The 20,751-nt window shown below is 38.1% G+C and overlaps 1 protein-coding gene across 1 annotated transcript in view; it reads right to left on the reverse strand.

The window, feature by feature from the left end:
* LOC110570367 (ABC-type organic anion transporter ABCA8-like) overlaps window positions 1–20,751 on the reverse strand; it is a 49,044-nt gene that overhangs the window by 26,590 nt on the left and 1,703 nt on the right. Inside the window, exons 3-12 of the mRNA XM_044921846.1 lie at window positions 19,676–19,823; window positions 17,443–17,611; window positions 15,579–15,637; window positions 14,763–14,873; window positions 13,342–13,517; window positions 12,666–12,785; window positions 12,285–12,423; window positions 11,595–11,685; window positions 8,147–8,286; window positions 6,232–6,351 (exon numbers count right to left, since the gene is read on the reverse strand). Of these exons, the coding sequence (XP_044777781.1) occupies window positions 6,232–6,351; window positions 8,147–8,286; window positions 11,595–11,685; window positions 12,285–12,423; window positions 12,666–12,785; window positions 13,342–13,517; window positions 14,763–14,873; window positions 15,579–15,637; window positions 17,443–17,611; window positions 19,676–19,823 (1,273 nt within the window). The remainder of the gene's footprint in view (window positions 1–6,231; window positions 6,352–8,146; window positions 8,287–11,594; window positions 11,686–12,284; window positions 12,424–12,665; window positions 12,786–13,341; window positions 13,518–14,762; window positions 14,874–15,578; window positions 15,638–17,442; window positions 17,612–19,675; window positions 19,824–20,751) is intronic.

Raw genomic sequence — 20,751 nt, forward strand, 5'->3', positions numbered from 1 at the left:
TAATTTGCTGGCATAGAGTTGCTCATAATATGTTCTTATAATTGTTTGTATTTCTTTGGTGTTGGTTGTGATCTCTCCTCTTTCATTCATGATTTTGTTGATTTGGGTCATTTCTCTTCTCTTTTTGATAAGTCTGGCCAGGGGTTTATCAATCTTGTTAATTCTTTCAAAGAACCAGCTCCTAGTTTCGTTGATCTGTTCTACTGTTCTTTTAGTTTCTATTTCATTGATTTCTGCTCTGATCTTTATTATTTCTCTTCTCCTGCTGGGTTTAGGCTTTATTTGCTGTTCTTTCTCCAGCTCCTTTAGGTGTAGGGTTAGGTTGTGTACTTGAGACCTTTCTTGCTTCTTGAGAAGGCTTGTATTGCTATATACTTTCCTCTTAGGACTGCCTTTGCTGCATCCCAAAGATTTTGAATAGTTGTGTTTTCATTTTCATTGGTTTCCATGTATTTTTTTAATTCTTCTTTAATTTCCTGATTGACCCATTCATTCTTCAGTAGGATGCTCTTTAGCCTCCATGTATTTGAGTTCTATCCGACTTTCCTCTTGTGATTGAGTTCTAGTTTCAAAGCATTGTGGCCTGAAAATAGCCAGGGAATGATCCCAGTCTTTTGGTACCAGTTGAGACATGATTTGTGACCTAGGATATGGTCTATTCTGGAGAATGTTCCATGGGCACTAGAGAAGAATGTATATTCCGTTCCTTTGGGGTGGAATGTTCTGAATATGTCTGTAAAGTCCATTTGGTCCAGTGTGTCATTTAAAGTCTTTATTTCCTTGTTGATCTTTTGCTTAGACGATCTGTCCATTTCATTGAGGGGGGTGTTAAAGTCCCCCACTATTATTGTATTGTTGTCGATGTGTTTCTTTGCTTTTGTTATTAATTGGCTTATATAATTGGCTGCTCCCATGTTAGGGGCATAGATATTTACAATTGTTAGATCTTCTTGTTGGATAGACCCTTTAAGTAGGATATAGTGTCCTTCCTCATCTCTTAGTACAGTCTTTGGTTTAAAATCTAATTTGTCTGATATAAGGATTGCCACCCCAGCTTTCTTTTGGTGTCCATTAGCATGGTAAATGGTTTTCCACCCCCTCACTTTCAATCTGGGGGTGTCTTTGGTTCTAAAATGAGTCTCTTGCAGACAGCATATCGATGGGTCTTGTTTTTTAATCCAGTCTGATAGCCTGTGTCTTTTGATTGGGGCATTTAGCCCATTTACATTCAGGGTAACTATTGAAAGATAGGAATTTAGTGCCATTGTATTGCCTGTAAGGTGACTGTTACCGTATATTGTCTGTGTTCCTTTCTGGTCTATATTGCTTTTAGGCTCTCTCTTTGCTTAGAGGACCCCTTTCAAGATTTCCTGTAGGGCTGGTTTTGTGTTTGCAAATTCCTTTAGTTTTTGTTTGTCCTGGAAGCTTTTTATCTCTCCTTCAATTTTCAATGACAGCCTAGCTGGATAGAGTATTCTTGGCTGCATATTTTTCTCATTTAGTGCTCTGAATATATCCTGCCAGTCCTTTCTGGCCTGCCAGGTCTCTGTGGATAGGTCTGTTGCCAATCTAATGTTTCTACCCTTGTAGGTTACATATCTCTTCTCCCGAGCTGCTTTCAGGATTTTCTCTTTGTCTATGAGACTCGTAAGTTTTACTATTAGATGTCGGGGTGTTGACCTATTTTTATTGATTTTGAGAGGGGTTCTCTGTGCTTCCTGGATTTTCATGCCTGTTTCCTTTCCCAAATTAGGGAAGTTCTCTGCTATAATTTGCTCCATTATACCTTCTGCCCCTCTCTCTCTTTCTTCTTCTTCTGGGATCCCAATTATTCTAATGTTGTTTCGTCTTATGGTATCGCTTATCTCTCGAATTCTGCCCTCGTGATCCAGTAGTTGTTTATCTCTCTTTCTCTCAGCTTCTTTATTTTCCATCATTTCATCTTCTATATTACTGATCCTCTCTTCTGCCTCATTTATTCTAGCAGTTAGCGCCCCCATTTTTGATTGCACCTCATTAATAGCCTTTTTGATTTCTACTTGGTTGGATTTTAGTTCTTTTACTTCTCCAGAAAGGGTTTCTCTAATAACTTCCATATTTTTTTCAAGCCCAGCTAGTATCTTTAAAGTGATGATTCTGAACTCTAGATCTGACATCGTACTAATGTCCGTATTGAGTAGGTCCCTGGCAGTCGGTACTACCTCTTGTTCTTTTGTTGAGGTGATTTTTTCCGTCTTGTCATTTTGTGCAGAGGAGAATAGATTAATGAGAGAACAAAATGCTAGCAGAGTAACAACGTCCCCAGAAAATATACTCTAAACAAATCAGAAAAGACTTGAAGCAGTGGGAAAAGAAAGGGAAAGAGAGAAAAAAGAAAAAGAAAAAGAAAAAAAAAAAAGATAAAGATAAAAACAAAAACAAACAAAACAAAACAACAACAACAGAAAAACCAGAATGTGATCAAATATGATCAGGCTGGTATATAGATCAGTGCCACACACTAGATTTGGGGTGTATTTTGGTCTTTCAGAAGAAAGTGCCTCCCAAAATTTTAAAGAAAGAAAAACTTATATATTTACAAAAATAAGGGTTGATCTGATGAAGAGATGGAATATGACTGTAAAGATGGAAATTATAAAAAATTTTACAAAAGGAATTGATAAGAAGTTGTTTGAAAAAAGAAAGAAGATGATTTAAAAAAAGAAAAAAAAAAGGGAGAGGATGTGATCAGGCAGGGGAATAGAAAACACCATATACTAGAGATTTAGGGTATATTTTGATCTGTTAGAAGAAACTATCTCAAAATTTTAAAGAGAGAACAACTTATATATATAAGCCAAAAATATGGGTAACTACTATGAAGGGATAGAACATGACTCTAAAAATGAAAAATAAAAATGTTTTTTTTTTTAAAAAAGGGATTGATAAGATGTTGGCTGAAAAAGGGAAAAAGAAAAATTCAAAAAGAAAAAAAAAGAAAAAAAGACAGTTAAAAAAAAATTAACTTTGAAAGACTACAGAATCACGGTAAAAAAGCCATGAATTCTATGTGCAGTAGTCCCCTAGAGCTGGAGTTCTGCCGTTCTCATTGATGGGTAAACTTGGTCTTGGCTGGCTATTCTCGCTGATCTTCTGGGGAGGGGCCTGTTGCCGTGGTTCCCAAATGTCTTTGCCGGAGGCGGAATTGCCCCGCCCTTGCCCCTCCCAGCTAAGTAATCTGCTGGGGTTTGCTCTCCGGGGCTTTTGTTCCCTGCGAGCTTTCCGTACAGCTTTGGAGGCGGAGAGTGAAAATGGCGGCCTCCCAATCTCCGCCCCGGAGGAGCCGAGAACTCGGGGCCCCGCTTCTCAGTGAGCCCCCAGAGAAAAGCCGTCAGTCACTCCCGTCTCCCCGGTCTCCAGCCGCACTCCGTGCTCACCCGGCCTGTGACCGCGCGTTTCTATCTCTGGCACCCGACCCCGGGTGGAGTCTCCAAACCCAGCAGATCCCTGCGGCGCACTCCCGCGCGGCTCCTCCCGGGGGAGGAAGGTGAGTCTCCCCGGATCTGCCGCTTGTTGGGTCCCTGCTGGAGGAGCAGGGGCCCGACTGTGCCGCGGATCACGGTTTATGGCAACCCCGAGCTGAGAGCCCGCGCCTGGGCTCCGCCTCTGCAGCCGGCTTCCTGCTCCGATCCCTGGGAGCTCTGCCGCACTCAGGCACCCCCGGTCTTTCTGTGACCCCGAGGGTCCCGAGACCACACTGTCCCGGAGGGTTCCACCCCCCGCTTAGCCACCAGAGTGACGTCCCTCAGCGGAGCAGACTTTTAAAAGTTCCGATTTTGTGCTCCGTGGTTCTATCACTTGCCAGAAGCGGCCGCCGGAGGCCCCTCCCCCGCCGTCTATCCTCCCGAATATCGCCTCGGATTCACTTCTGCGCACATCCTACCTTCCAGAAAGTGGTCGCTTTTCTGATGAGAGAGTTGTTGCTCTTCTTTTCTTCGATCTCCTGTTGAGTTTGTAGGTGTTCAGAATGGTTTGATCCCTATCCAGCTGAATTCCTGAGACCAGACGAAATCCAGGTCTCCTACTCCTCCGCCATCTTGCTCCGCCCCCCCCTAAACAAACTCTTATGGTCATATACAGTCTGGCAGGACAGACTACAGTCACATGGTACCCAAGTCACAAACTGAGTTTACACCTTTTACCAATTCTTTCCCATGAGAACTTCACCAAACACATGGGAACAAAGGCTGGAGACAGGAAAGAAAAGCTAAGAAAGATACACACCAAGTTACATAGAGTCTTGTGCAAGATATCATCAAGGTACATGGGGCCTTCCTTTGTGAAGGAAATCTACCAGGGACTGGCTACTGGACAAATGAGCAGAGAGAGAGATAGACTGAGGTAGAATGGATCTTGGCTGGGTACATACATTGACTGACTAATGTTTGAGTGTAGGGTGGTAAGGTGGAGAGATCTCCCAAGACATGGTAGCTATGGTCAAGAGTGGAGAGTTAGGTTAACTCCCCAGTAGTAGAAAAACTGAAAATCCCCCAAAAACAAATAAATTTAAAAAATGATAGCAAGCTGAAAATCAGGGAGATATCTCTTATCATTGAGAAATTGGCAGTGGGCTATATAACATAGAGAGAGGTCTAGAATTTTTCCTGTGCTGGAATATGATTTTAATGTCAATAACAATATCTAGGAAATCCACAAATATTTGTACATTGAATGATACATTTATAAATCACCAAGTATTACAATACTCTCTCATCAAATAGGGTATGTAATGAAAAGTATAAAATTATTTAAAATAACCAACTAGAAATTTTGGATTTGAAAAGTATAATAACTAATTTTAAAAATTCACCAAAAAAAATAAAAGCTCAACAGATGCCTTCTGGTGGAAGAAAGAAATCAGTGAACATGACAAAAGATAAATTGAGATTATTAAGTTTAAAGAACAGAAAGAAAAAGGAATGAAAAAAAAATGAAGTCTCAGAGAAATGTGAAACACCATCAAGCCTACTAACATACACTGCCGCATACATTAATGGAAGTTCCAGAAGGAGAGTTGAGAGAGAAAGGGTCAGAAAGTACAGTTGAAAAATTAATGGCTAAAGATGTCCATCAACAGATGAATGGATAAAGAAGATGTGGTATATATATATACAATGGAATATTATGCAGCCATCAAAAGGAATGAGATCTTGCCATTTGCAATGACGTGGATGGAACTGGAGGGTATTATGTTGAGTGAAATAAGTCAAACAGAGAAAGACATGTATCATATGATCTCACTGATATGAGGAATTCTTAATCTCAGGAAACAAACTGAGGGTTGCTGGAGTGGGGGGGTGGGGTGGGAAGGATGGGGTGACTGGGTGATAGACACTGGGGAGGGTATGTGCTCTGGTAAGTGCTGTGAATTGTGCAAGACTTGAATCTCAGATCTGTACCTCTGAAACAAATAATGCAATATATGTTAAGAAAAAAAAAAAAAAGAAGAAGAAGAAGGTAGCAGGAGGGGAAGAATGAAGCGGGGGAAATCGGAGGGGTAGACGAACCATGAGAGACGGTGGACTCTGAAAAACAAACGTTCTGCATGGAGCACTGGGTGTTATGCACAAACAATGAATCATGGAACACTTCATCTAAAACTAATGATGTAATGTATGGGGATTAACATAAGAATAAAAAAAAAAAGAAAAAAAAAAAAAGAAAAATTAATGGCTAAAAACTCCCCAAATGAAAATGAAAAACATTAACCACACATATAAAAAGCTCACCAAACTCCCAGCAGGATAAATGCAAGGAGATCAACACCTAAAGACATCAGAGTCAAGCTGTCAGACAAAAACAGAATCTGGAAAGCAGCACGAGAAAAACAACTCACCATACACAAGAGATTCTCAATAAGATCTAAAGCTGACTTCTCATCAGAAACTGGGGAAGCTAGCAGGCAGTGAGAGGACATAATCAGAATGCTTGAGAAGAGAGACTGAAAATCAATGTTTTGTCTGAAATTGCTCTTGGGAAGCGGGATGAAGGCAGCGAGCCCTGGTTAGAAGAAAATGGGCCATCCCTAATAACAAGGCAATGTTGGCAGAAAAGGTAACAAAAGTCACAGGGATGCATTTTGGCTTTATTTATCCCTGTCTAGGAATGGACTTGTATCTTATAGAATAAGATATACACTGCACGAGGTGTTGTGAATACCGTTACACGATTGTGCTCATGCATTTTATTTACCTGATTCATCAATAGCTGATTTTCCTTCCAGTTTCAGGAACACTTCGTTCAAGGTTGTCATGGAAACACCGTAATTCTCAATCCCCAGGCCAGGACATCTATCCAAATCCTCATAAAGTGCTGCAGAACACACACACAATAGTAAATCAAAACAACAAAAATCACAAGTGAGTTGAGGACAACTTTTCAAACTAAAAAGCACAAATATATGAAATCATGCTTGTGATAGGTCAGACATTTTAAAACTCATATTTCCTAATAAGGAATGTTATTCTTCAAGTCCTATATGTTATTTTTAATTGTATATTGTGTTACAGCCCATACATTAATTAACTCGAATTAATTAATTAATTGACTCAAATTAATTAATTAACTCAAATTAACTGAAGACTCTTTTCCAGAGCCACCTGTTTTAACCAACATCCTAGCCAGCATTGGGTATTATCACTGTGTAAAAAAAAATTTCTTTAGCCATTCTGCTAAGTATGTAATGAGATCTCGTAGTGGTTTTAATTTGCAGGTCCCTGCTGACATATGACACTGCACACCTTTTCATGTGCATCTCTGCCACCTGTACATCATCTTCAGTGTCTCTTCTTATCTTTTGCCCATTTTCCAATTAGGTTGTTTGTTTTTTACAGTTGAGTTTTCAGAGTTCTTTATATGTTCAGATACCAGTCCCCAGTGAGATACACAGTTTGCGAATACTTTCTCCCAATCTCTAGCTTGTTCTGTCTTCTCCTTAACAGGATCTTTCACAAATAAATTTTGATGGAGGACAACTTATTATTTTTTTCCTTTCATAGACTGTGATTTTGGTGTCCAGTCTAAGAAGTCTGCCTAGTAGTATGTCCTGCAGATTTTCTTATTCATTTAAAAAAAAATGTGGTTTTACATTTTACATTTAAGTCCATGATTTACATTAAGTTAATTTCTGTATAATAAGGTGGGAGATTTAGGTAAAGGTTCATTTTTATGCCTGTGGATCTACTTGCTCCATTTGTTGGAAAGGTTATCCTTCGTCCATTGAATTGCTTTTCCACCTTTGTCAAAAATCAGTGAGGCATATCTGTGTAGGTTTATTTCTGGGTTCTTGAGTCTGTTCTATCTATCTTTGCATTGATCACTCTGCCAGTAACACATTATCTTGATTATTCTAGTTTACATAATGTTATAACTCACTCCCCTGACTCTCCACAGAGTGGCCTGACCAAAACCACAGCTGCCTGCTTCAAAAGAGTTGATGGGGGCGCTCAGAATCTCTGACTGGGCTGATTTCTGGGTGTCTTCTCCTGCAGAAAGCCAGTCTCTGAAGACTAGAAGAGGTGCCTGCTTTATCTAGTGCATAGGCATTAACACAGAGTGTAAAGGAAAATGAAAAATCAGTGGAAGATGTTCCCAAAAGGGGAACAAAATAAACCACCAGAAACAGACCTCATGAAATGAAGCTATACGATTTACCTGACAAAGAATTCAAAATAGCGGTCATAAAATAAAATAAAAAATAAATTTAAAAAAAGCTGTCATAAAGTAAACTTTTATGCATTGGCCTAAAAACCCCAAAGTCATCACAAAAGTCTTATTAAGAGAAGAATCATGGAGCTGTTCGTAATGGTTAAGCCAGAGGTTTTTTAACCATTTGTATTCATTCACAGTTATGAACACTAGAATATTTTGCTATGTACTACAAAGGGAATGAAAGACTAAAAAAGCTTCCCAAAATACCCAGACACTTTAATGCAACTATAAGAATATAGTATTTCTCACTGTAGATAAAGTCATCCAGTTACTGTATTATTCTTTGCATCATGTTTCAAATAGCTGAACACATTGTAAGCTCTCAATATATAAGAATCATCATTATTACTATGAATATTATTTACATATTTCATTTCACAGTGTTCTTGTACATTACCTGGAAATCTATTTGTTCTTTCTAAGGGCAATGTGTAGACAAGTTTTCCTTCACTTTCTGCTGATAATTTGGCATCAGGGATGTGCTGTTTAATAAGTGATGTTATATTTTCCTGAACATGCATTTCTTTCAACTGCAAACTGGTATTTGAAAAAAAAAAGATCTATGTTATTTGACATGGTCTCCAGTGGCATGAGGAAAATTACTAACTTCTAGCGGACAAAGAAAAATCAATTAAAATCCAATGCAAGAGATAGGCCATTCAAACATGAAACGAGAGGACAAAAAAATCAGATCATATAAATGTAATGGGAGAAAGCAGGGGCAGCTAATCAGAACTACTGGTCAGGTATTCAGGTTATGATGCCCAGACAAGGTTGGTACTCACTCAAGTCCTTAAAAGGAGAACAGTGGCAGAGTACAGATAGCAGGGACACAACCAGGACTACATAAAATGGAAAATGGTGTGGATTTTTTGAAGGGAGTTAATAGGATTATTGCATTGGGCAAGAAGAGGGGGTTTTTGATAGGCAAAGACACAAAGCAGGTTCAGTTATTTAATTTACTCTTTCATACATATTTATTAAGTTATTAGTATGTGACAAAAATATCCCTAAATGCTGAGGGTACAATGGTGAATAAAAGAACATTGCCCTGCTCTTATGGAGTTGACTGTCTAATGGGGAGACAGGGAGAAAACAAATAAACAAACAGATAAAGAAATGATTAATAATAGTAGTAAGTGCTATGAAGGAAATGGGTGATAGATAGAAATTAACTGTGGATGAATGTGGGTATGGTTTGTTGAGATCGCTAATTTTTGCTTTCTTTGTATGCTAAACTCAGAACTTTGACTAAGAACAAACTATCATAGAGAAAACCAGTCTATCCATTTAAAAATACCATGGATAACTCCACAGTGTAGGAAAACAAACAAAAATGTATTAATCAAAGTTATAAAGTATGTAGTGGACAAAATCTCAGTAGTGGCTTGGCTTCTAACCTTGGTTTTGCCATTTGAAATGTGTTATTTAACCTATCTGGACAGTTTGCTCATTAGCAAAAATGGAATAATGATTCCTAACACCTAAGATTGTCCTAAGAACAGAATAATAGTGATGTTTGCACTTAGCAAGTCCTTTAAAAATGCCTATTTTATTTGAGCTAATGCTTATATTGAAATTATGCTATTTACTCAAGTATTAAGAACATCTGAGAATATATGCTATTTTTAGAAGCCGTGAAACCCACTGAGGGAATGAAGAAAAAACCAAAAAAATCATAGTTGTTTTCCATGATGTTGCTGCCCCCTGAAATAAGAACAAATTAAGAAATACTTTTAGGTCACTTACAAGAATTTGTGTGGGGCACCAGAGAATGGCATGAGCAGTGCATGAGAGTGTATAGCTTGGAAATGGAGGTCAGCAAACTTTTTCTGAAAATGACTAGATTATAAATATTTCAGGCTTTGCAGGCCAGTAGATCTCCTCTGCAATTATTCAACACTGCCACTGCAACATGGAAGCAGTCATAGGCAATATCTAAACACGTGGGTATGGCTATGTTCCAATCAAACATTATTTACAACAACAGGAAATGGGCTGGATTTGGCCCATGGATCATAGTTGGCTGACCCTGATTTAGAAGAAGAAATAAGGCAATTACACAAAGTATTGTCCAGGAGCCCATGAAGAGACTTGTGAATTGGGCAGGGATCCTGATGAGCATTTTTTATTTTGAGAACACATTCTGTTGCCATGCTATGTGCTAGGCACCATGTCATTTACTTTTCTATAACCTTTACTTGCAGCTAGGAATTGTTATTCCCACTTCATAAGTGAGAAAACTGAGTTTCAGGGAGTTTAATTAATTTCCAAGAAGCAATTCAAACAACGTGGCTTAGGAAATGAAATATTGGAACAATACACAGAGCTGGAAGATTAATAAAGACTACGTGAGATGGCATTCAAATAATGCTTTAGGACTTGAAAAGGTGGTAATGGGTCCAAGAAAACTGCCAAGCTCAGTAAATAACCTCAAACAAGGGGAAATGTAGGTCATGCTAGGACATGTGCAATGAACAATGAATATTTTATTTTTGACTAAAGGATATTGAATTCACTAAAGGCAAATAATAAGGAAATCATGATAGGGTGGGCCACACCAGCATCACATGACTACAAAATTTGGATTCCAGTGGGTAAAATGGAACCATTAAAGTTTTTTGTTTGCTTGGTCTTGTTGTTGTCATATACATTTTTTTCTTTTTAAGGTATAGATGGTCTAAATCAGAGCTATACTTTAGACAAACTAATCAATTCATGAATAAATTAAAAATTAATTTAAAATATGGATATGGATACTAGTCTTCAAAGTTAAAAATTCAATTCCTGGCTCTATCATTTATGAACCTAGGGAGACCAAATGTTTATCTGTAGAGTAAAAGTAACAAGAGTTTCTATCTCAAAAGACAAAAGATTTAAATAAAATAATGTTAAGTATCTTATCTCTGAGTGACTCAATAACAGCTAGAATATGCTACTATTCAACATAATGATAAAAATAAAATGAAGAGGATGGGAAGAAGAGGAAATACAAGAACAGGATAGCTGGGAGGAGGAGGAGAAGCAAGGAGCCTACTTAAACTGATAAGAACAGATACTAGGTTAACAGGTGGGGGAGAGAGGTGAGGGGTGTACGAAATAATGTGTCAGGGGCGCCTGGGTGGCTCAGTTGGTTAAGCGACTGCCTTCGGCTCAGGTCATGATCCTGGAGTCCCAGGATCGAGTCCCGCATCGGGCTCCCTGCTCGGCGGGGAGTCTGCTTCTCTCTCTGACCCTCCCCACTCTCATGTGCTCTCTGTCTCTCTCATTCTCTCTGTCTCAAATAAATAAATAAAATCTTTAAAAAAAAAAAAAAAGAAAGAATGTGTCAGTTGTGAAAGTTCCCTTAATACAAACTTTCCTTAACAAACATGTGTTGTAGATACATTTTCTATCACATTTATCTCAATTTTTTGTTAAGTTATCTTACATTTTCTTCTTTTCTTTTCTTTTTTTGGGGGGGGAGAGAGAGAATGTGCACACGTGTTTGGGGGCACTGGAGGGGCAGAAGGAGAGGGAGAGGGAGAATTTTAAGCAGGCTCCATGTTCTCACAACCCTGAGATCATGACCTGAGATGAAATCAAGAGTTGGACGCCTAACTGACTGAGCAACCCAAGCAGGCACCCCAAGTGATCTTATATTTTCAATCTCTAAAATCTACCAATCAGTATCCTCATATACATACAGCAATTCCATATATGTACACGAGTATCTCCACCAATGTATATGCAAACATCTGTGTGTAACAAATCAAGAGTTTCTCGTGCGTTGTAATGTGCTGCATCAAGCATCATGCCTCCTCTAGCTCATTTCTCATTTTCCCAGCCTCCTTACGTGGCTCTACCTTAAGTGATATCCAATGCCCCATTTCTTCTTTAGGAACAGAGAAGAACCTGCACACTTCAGCCTCCTGTTGGAGAGAAACACTTTCCTATCTGAAAAGGAAGAAGCAAAGAAGAAAGCTTGTTAAGAAGTCACCCATTCTTTCCCAAGAAAAGACAGGTAATCATGACCCAACTCTAATTTAGGATCATTTGCATGTTCAAATCCAGGGCTTAATAAAGACTCACTGAAACAGACACCCTTTAATCTTATTTGTATACTTCAGGCTATTGTTTTGCTATCCAGCCAGCCAGGGAGATTATGTGCATATGTCTCCTAAAATAGACTACCATTACATTATTTATTTTAATGGACCAGACACCAAAATCATTTGAATATTTCAAGTTGATTTGCCTTAATTTTGTGTAAAAGGATTAATGTATTAGAATACAGACTCTCACTTCACAGTAATTGACTTTCCTGGCAGATGATACCCCCTGTGTAATCGAATGATAAAAAATTCGAGGAGATAAATGGAAAGGGTTCGGAGTGAGACTCTTTGGGCCCAGTTCACATCATTACCATCAGTTCAGATTGCCAGGTACAGCTAGGTGACCACATTATAAAATACAGCTGCTCAGAATACCAATCCATATTTCTCAAGTCTCATAAAGACCTCTCATCAGGACACTTAGGGAAAGTCAGCAGATACCAGCCAGGATGTCAGCCTCATCCATGAACTGGGTACTGAAGAGGATCACATGGTCAGCTCTCCACTCCTTCAGGAGGTTGCAAACCTGGTGCCTTGAAAAGGGATCCAATCCAGCAGTTGGTTCATCCAACAGGAAAACCTACCAAGGATGGATGTATATAAAGGGCGTTTCCAGGAAAAGTGCAGTTCTTTCAGAAAACATGCAGAAACCATATTACTTACATATTTAAAAGGATATTGTAGTTAGGACCTGGTTATTATATTTAATGTTCTACCACAACTATTTTATCACAGATGTCCTTTGCAAATAAAAGATTGGAACTACTACTAAAGTGTCATTTTTAAAAATTTGAATTCATCTCTAAATTTAGTCTGACTTACCTGAGGATCCCCTAAAATAGCAGTTGCAAAGCTGAGTTTTCTTTTCTGTCCACCACTTAAGTTTTGAGCCAAGACGTCTTGAATATTTTTCATCTCCAATGCCAGCAAAACTCTTTGTATCTAGCCAAATGACAACATTTGTGTCACAAACCAAGATTTCTTTCCTTTTTCCCTTTTCCTCTTTCCTCTTTCTTTCCACTTCCTTTCCCCTTTCCCCCTTCCTCCTTTCCTTTCCTTTTCTTTCCTTTCCTTTCTTTTCCATTCCATTCCATTCCATTTGGAAATACAAGGCTGTAAAGTGTAATGGTTAAAAGCATGGATCCTGAGGCAGAATGCCTGGATTTGAAAACCACACTACTAAAGTGCTAGCTGCGTCATTTAGGCAATAACTTGCTTTTGAACTTCAGTTTCTACATGTGTAAAATGGGGATGATAATAGTATTCATTTCAAGTTGTTGTGAGGAATAAGTCAATTGTTATATTTGAAATTAAGGATAATGCTTGACACATTGTAAATCATACATAAATATTAGCTGTTATCTAAATTAGATTTTTTTTGGCCCAACATTTAGACATGATTTGCACAAATATAATTTAATGAAAACATAAAGAATTCCATGCAGGTAGAGTTAACAATCTCATTTTGACCAGTACATTCGTTCTAACTATTTAGTACCTCTTTGTCCAGTTCATGCGACTGAATTCCTTTTATTTTAGCAAAGAGCCTGAGATTTTCTTTCACAGTGAGGAAGTCAAACTGCACATTGGATTGTGGACAAATTCCAGTGAGCTTGATGATATTCTCTAGGTCAGTCATTTCTGAAAGTTTATTGTTATAAATGGTGACTGAACCTATAACAGAGGTTAAAAGTTAATAACAGGGTAATGCTTGAATTAAGATCTTTCTAGACAGACTCTTAACTATAGAGAACACGCTGATGTTTACCAGAGGGGAGGGGCCTGGGGGGATGGGGGAAATAGGTGATGGGGCTTAAGGATGGCGCTTGTTGTGATGAGCACCAAGTGTTGTATGAAGTGTTGAATCAATATATTGTACACCTGAAACTAATATTATACTGTATGTTAACTAACCGGAATTGAAATAAACACTTAAAAAGAAAAGATCTTTCTAGATGAAAAATCAGTATATATTTATTACATTTTAGACACATGATTTTCTCTTCAAGGTTTTTACAATTCAGGCATTACAAGCTTCCATTATAGTTGTGTGGTATACTGGGAGGAAAAAAAAAAGAGTCCCATCTGCAGCTTTTCCCATCAAGATGTCATCTATTTATCCACCCCTCCCATTTAGGCTTGGTTATGTAACAAACAGAATCCTAGCAAATGGGAAAGAAGCAGAGGCTGTGAAGATGCCTCTGCACTGGGAAGTGCCTTCTCTGGGTTTCTGGGATCATGGACCCCTGGGTGAAGAATCCCGACTGGATTCTGGGCGCCTGGGTGGCTCAGTTGGTTAAGCGACTGCCTTCGGCTCAGGTCATGATCCTGGAGTCCTGGGATCGAGTCCCACATCGGGCTCCCAGCTCAGCGGGGAGCCTGCTTCTCCCTCTGACCCTATCCCCTCTCATGCTGTTTCTCTCTCTCTCTCTCAAATAAAAAAAAAAAATCTTTAAAAAAGAATCCCGACTGGATTCTTGGACGATGAAAGTCCATGTAAGCAGAGAGGAGCAGCAGTCTTAACTGAAGTCCCATATATGTGAGTGAGGACACGCCAAAACATTCAACACCAGCCAATTAAGTCCAGAGAGAAACACTGCCAGTCAACTCACAGAATCATGAGAAATAATAAAACATTTTTATATTAAGCCAATTAATTTGGGAAATGCTTGTGATGCAGCAAAAGCTAACAGGTACAAGTTCGAATGTCAATTAGTAACTAATGACCATGATGATGATTCTCATAAACAACTCAAATTTCATATATACCAATTAAATATCATATACCTCTATAGATGAATACTATAAGTTAACTTCCATTTTTCCATAGTTGTCTGTGTTTGTGACTGATAATCAGAAGGACTTTATATTAACAGCTGATTTATATGTTGACCTGACTTTGGGAAAAAAACCTCCTACCTTTGGTGGGAACAGATAGCCCGCTAAGAATGTTTAACAGTGTTGATTTTCCAGTTCCACTGTGACCAAGTATTGCAGTGATTTGGCCTTCATATATGTCAAGTACCAGATCTAGGAAGAAAAAGAAAGGGAAAAAAGATGAGAGAAAGGAAGGAAGGGAAAGTAGCAGGGAGACAGGAAGGAAAACAAAATCACAAATAAAACTGTATTATGGAACTAATGGGCTGCTTTTTTATATCCTTGAGTGGCCTTGTTTTCTAAATATAAATACACTGGGTTGTTAAACAAAATGTCTATTCTGTTTTGAAATTTTGAAATTATGTGGTTTCACAGCAGGTAACATATTTAATACTACCAAGTTCATTGACATTGCCTGGCATATGGTAGGTGATGTTAATATTTATGGACTAAATAACAGATCAATAGTTCAGTAAATTATTATGTGGCTAAAAATCCTTTGAGATAAATTGCTCTTTTTGCACAAAAGAAAAATATATAATATCTACAACAGCTCTGAAATGAGAGAAGAAAAATTTGAATTTGTAGAAACCACCCCTCCAAGAAAGTCCTTAGACTACCTCACTATTACACAATACATCTTTCAAGTACATCTAGTTCTAAAATATAGTCACTTTTTTCTAACTTTTATGCAGTCAAAGCATGTGTTAGAAAGGAAATTTTATCATGTGGCTCAAATAATTCATTTCAAATCTGAAATACCACCAGTAATTGCTCACCAAGAGCAAAAAAGAAATTGAATTAAAATTACAAATCAGTATCAGTATAATAACTAAATGTTCTTTTTCCCCCCCTTACCTTTCAAAGCTTCTATTTTATCAGGCTTTCCTTTATATTCTTTTGTAACATTTCTGATTCTGAAAAAAAAGAAAAGATACTTCAAAGTATGACAATTTTCCTCAGTTTGTAATTCTAGCTTTGGTTGACAGGATTAAATAAATCTTATGCTCAGGGTACAGGAAGATCTGGGATTTCACTCTCATGAAGTCACGGTTGTGTGAGAATCAGCTACAATACTGCTTCCCAGTCCTGGCTGCACATTAGCATCACCTGAGGAGTTTTATAAATTTATCTATGCCTATATCCAATCACCAGATCTTCTGATTCCAAAGATTAGGGTATGGCCCGGCATTAGTATTGAGGACCAGGATCATCTCTTAGACTGCAAAGCCAAGAAAGCTAGACCAACAGGTAACATGGCATCCAATACTGAAAGGCTCATTGTGAACTACTGGCTCAGGGAGGTATCTTTGGTCATCTTGAGTCAAGGTCTCCAGAAGTTGGGTAAGAGGTACCAGGGTGGAGTAAGGAAGAGATGCAAAGATGATAACAGTGACAGCATGGGTTTTGCAGTCTTACCTAACTGAACTCATGCTATCTATACTCTTTAGTAGCTGTTACCTTAACCAATGTACTTATTCCAGGTAAGTTTCAACTTTTGCAACCTGAAACTTTTGAGTGTTTTAGGGTTGTGTTGAAGGATGAGTAAAATATTTCATCTTGCATGCACAGTGCTTTGTACATGATAAATATTCAATAAACATAAAATGGTATCATTTAGATTAGTTGATTATGACAATAGAAAGGAATAGAATTAACATATGCCCAGTGCTGTTACGGATCTGGAATCCTAGGTACTTTATTAATTTTAGTCTATCAGATAAATATGTAATCCATAACTAAACCAAATTTATGTTTCTTATATTGTCGTCTACAATTCATCAAAGGATTCAGGTTCCATTCATATTGGATTGTTTCATTAGATTCTTAACTGTTTTAATCCCATTTACTATCACTCCATAGCACTTATAGTTGGGTGAGATGCTAAAGAGATAGAAGAAATACAAAAAGAAACACAGAAACACATTAAATAAAGTCATTACTTTGCTCCCTGCCAGCTGCTCTGCTGGAAGTTAAACCTAGCTTAGGTCACAGGACAAATATAAGGATAGAAGATAAATATGGAACAGGCTAAACTAAAAACTGACATGGGCTCTAGAAACTCTGTAGGCTGGGGTAACCTGAGACCACTCACAGAGGGCTGACAGGTGGGGATCACTGACGGACAAGGAAGATGCGAACAGTCAGGGATCTAGATGACTTTCTTCCTATTTTCTTATCTGGAAAGAAAAGTTGCTGGCCCCAAACGAAACACACATCTGGAAACGAAGATGTGCATGACACTCTAAGGCACATCTTCCTCAATTCCCTGTGTGTCTGTCTCCAGATCCTTTCTCCCTTCCTCTCCCCTACTCTTTCATTCCCTTTGAAAAGGCAATCAAGAGAAGAGGAAAGAGAAGTTTAAAAAACTGCGAGAAAAAAATAGGGAGTATGATAAAGGAGGTGGGGCAAGGTGTGAATAAATGAGACCAGGCAAAGAAATGAGAGAAGGCAAGGACAGAGAAGAGAAACAGCAGAGAAAAGATTGAGAATCCAGGCAAGGTTTTCTTTGGATTATCTTTGTTGGTGAAATCTAAGTTTGTATTTAATGTAAATGTCAACAATATGATCTAAAACAGGTTAAAGGAATTTTTCTCTAAACTTGAAGTGGGAAATGATGAAGGTAGCGTGGAGGGGGTTATAGGTGGGAGCTGTCCGTAGGCCACAAAAGAGAACTGAGCTTCTCAGTCTTTGGCCTGCTCTCCATCTGCATCATTGTTACCTGATGGCTTCTTTCCCATGGAATTCTTGAGGCATTGGTTCAAAGGAGTCATTAGATGAAGGATCGGAATCTATTTCATCTTCAAGGACCACATGATCAGCTTTCTGTTGCTGTGACCAAAAGGAGGACTTCAGGAAAAACAAGAGGGGATATCCATGTCCATATTCATCTATATGACCAGGAGAAAAATACTGGGTCAATCACCAGTTTAAGGGAAAGAATCATCCTAATAAAGCAGCACAATGTCACCTCTTTGCCCAGACATCTGAACACATCATCAACACAGAATGCACACATTTTCCTTGATAGGTGTAATCACATAAGGAAAAAAAATCACTAAGATGTCTCTATTATAATCATTGTTCCTACAGGAGGAAAGGAAACTGGAATTTTAAAAAAATCCAGGAGGGACTTAAATAAATGTTAAGACTTTCCCTGACCCCAAGAAAGCCAGCTATTAGAATACAAATGCAAGATGTGCCAGGCATGCCGAATGCTATCTAGGAGCCCAGGTGTCATGCCACCCACAAAGGAAGAAGAAATTGAGAATTTGTATCCAATGTTATTATTGGATACAAATATTCCAAGAGAAAACAGAACAGGATTTAAGGAAAAAGGTGGACACACTGTAACAAAGGGAGAGAAAGAGGCAAAATAATTTATTGAAATTTAACAGAGTGCAATTTTTTAAAAAGCTCTTTTGTATTTATGTTTTATTCCATCCCCAAATAATAATTTTCCTCTGAAGCAAACTTACTCTTCATGACCCTCTTTCTGGAAATTAACCCACTGTGTATTTGCATTTAATTATCATTTCTGTTTCCCTACGTGTTGAGAGACATTATGAAATGAAAAAAACATTATATTTCACTAATATTCTGCAACGACCTCCAGGGTACTAACCATGGGTTTTCAAATTTATGTGTACTTTTCACGTGTTTAGTCATTCCTTCGTGCAATATTGACCGAACACTTTCTAAACACCTGTTACTTGGTACGTTATTAGTTAGTACTTACCTCTTTCCCTTCATGAGGAAATCTATTGAATGAAAGCATATAGCTCGACTGGGTCCATTCTACCACCAGATTCCCCATGACATGATTCTGTCATTTTAGCCAGTTAACTTTCCTTTCTCTCATTGATACTGCTTATCTTTCAAAGAATTTTGAACAAAGTCACCTTGTTTGAATTCAGGCTTACATTCAGCCTTAGTGAATGGATGATAAAAATAATTCCAAGCGTATAATAAATGTTTTAGCCAAAATTGTAGATTCTGGCGTCTATTATTCTGGTCTCTTCTGAAAGGGAGAGACAGTTACTGTTCTTAAGGGATTATCTGAAAACAACAACATGATCAGTTCACTGCTTCCAGATGTTTCTCTGCACCTTCGCCCTCACTCTTTCTCCTTTGTCCCTTTGACCAAGTATTGAATCATTAACTTTAAAAAAATATATACTCAATGTGTTTATTTCATTAGAAACTTCCATAATCTTTACAGCTTGATTGAAGTATGACTGACAAATAAAACCTGTATACATGGAAGGTATATAATGCGATGTTTTGATTCAGGCATACATTGTGAAGTATTACCATCATCAAGCAAATTAACATATCATCACCTCACATGGTTATCATTTTTCTCTCTGTGTGTGTGTGTGTGTGTGTGTGTGTGTGTGTGTGTGGTGAAAACACCTGAGATCTACTATAAAAGTAAAAATGTATGACCTATTGACTTTCCTATTGTAGAACTCTGGGGAGATTTTTAAAAATATAGATGCCCAGTCCCACCACTGATGAAATGAATCATAATCTCTTAGGGTTGAATTGTGCTTGGTATTTTTTTTTTTTAAAGTTCCCAAGGTGGTTCTGAAATACAGCCAGGGCTAAGAACCACTGAGCAAAATAATTAGGCAAAAGCAACTGTAAATTTCCATGATTAAATACCAAGGCAGACCCATTTAGGAAATAGCTTTCTAAGCATCTTTTTAAAAAGAAACAAACTACATTTAGAGCACAGTGAAATTCGAAGATCAGTGATCCTATAAAAATTCAAGCTGTAGTTCTGACCAGTCAAGTAGCAAGAAATAAAGAACTAATGTGGCCATTGGCAATGACCTTGTTCATTGCCTTCTTCTGGATGCAAAAAGTAGTTTTTAAAATATAAATAACACATGTGTTAGGAGATTCGTCTTTAGGAAATAATATTCGATTTTAATCACATCAGTACTCACTTGGCAAAATTTTCTCAAAATAAATCGTCAGTGCCACATAGAAGAAAAGATCAAAAGCCAACATGAAATTTGTTGCTATTATCAGATTTGAGTAGTCCGATGGATTAGGAAATGCATTGGAATTCAAATCATAGTCTGAGCGCAAAAGCTGAAAATTAAAAAGTAGTTAAAGAAAGGACGTTAGTTTTGTGATAACTTTTAAACAATTTAGCAATTTTAAATTTTGTGATAAATTTTAAACAATTTAAACAGGTTTAGTGTAAACGTGTAAGAGCTACTTTTTGCCTCCCATTAACACAAAGTTGAATGAAACTGCCTTCTTTACAATTCTCAAATCTTTTGGAAGGCATAGGTGTGTGACCAACTATAATGAAATTTAGTAACTGCTGTGATTAAAGTATGTTCCAGGTGAAACTGGAGCATTAGGAGTGTTACAAGATTTTTGTTCCCTTGGTGCCTGTTGTTCATGGTCACGCCACTTCGAAGAATGAAGAGGTAGACCAGACAAAGAGTGGTGGGCAGCAAAGCAAAGTTTATTGAGCGGTAGTATAAAGCTCCAGGAGAGGGAGGGGACCTGAGAGGGTTGCCTTTTTGGTATTCAAATCTAGGGGTTTTTTCTAAGCTCTTTTGCAGATGTATCTTGAGCATCCTGAGTGTGGGCCCCTTGTGGACTGGCTGCTAAGGGGTGCCAATCAGGGCTTTGATCATGCACCTGTCTACCTGTTGGGTTATTGTTCACATGTTGCTGGTCTTTGGGGCTGACATCTGGAGACTAACTGCCTCAGCTTGTGATAGTGACCCATGTTTTATGGTTAATTGTTTTGTTTCAGGATGTTTTGCAAAAGTCACTTCTGCAGAGGCTACTAGACAGGATGCCATTGTGGTCCTATCTAAGCTGTAAAACAGGATGCTAGTATGGTTTCGTCTTAGCTGTCCTGGCTCTCTGTTTTCTTGTTGGGGACCCTGGCCCTGACTACCTAAGTGTCCAATTAACTCCTAAAAGGAGGAGGCAGGGAAATATGGGAAAAGATGACATTTGAGCTCAACCTTAGATAAATTTTTACCAAATAGGATAC

Source organism: Neomonachus schauinslandi, chromosome 15 (genome assembly GCF_002201575.2).
Source record: "Neomonachus schauinslandi chromosome 15, ASM220157v2, whole genome shotgun sequence".
NCBI lineage: Eukaryota > Metazoa > Chordata > Mammalia > Carnivora > Phocidae > Neomonachus > Neomonachus schauinslandi.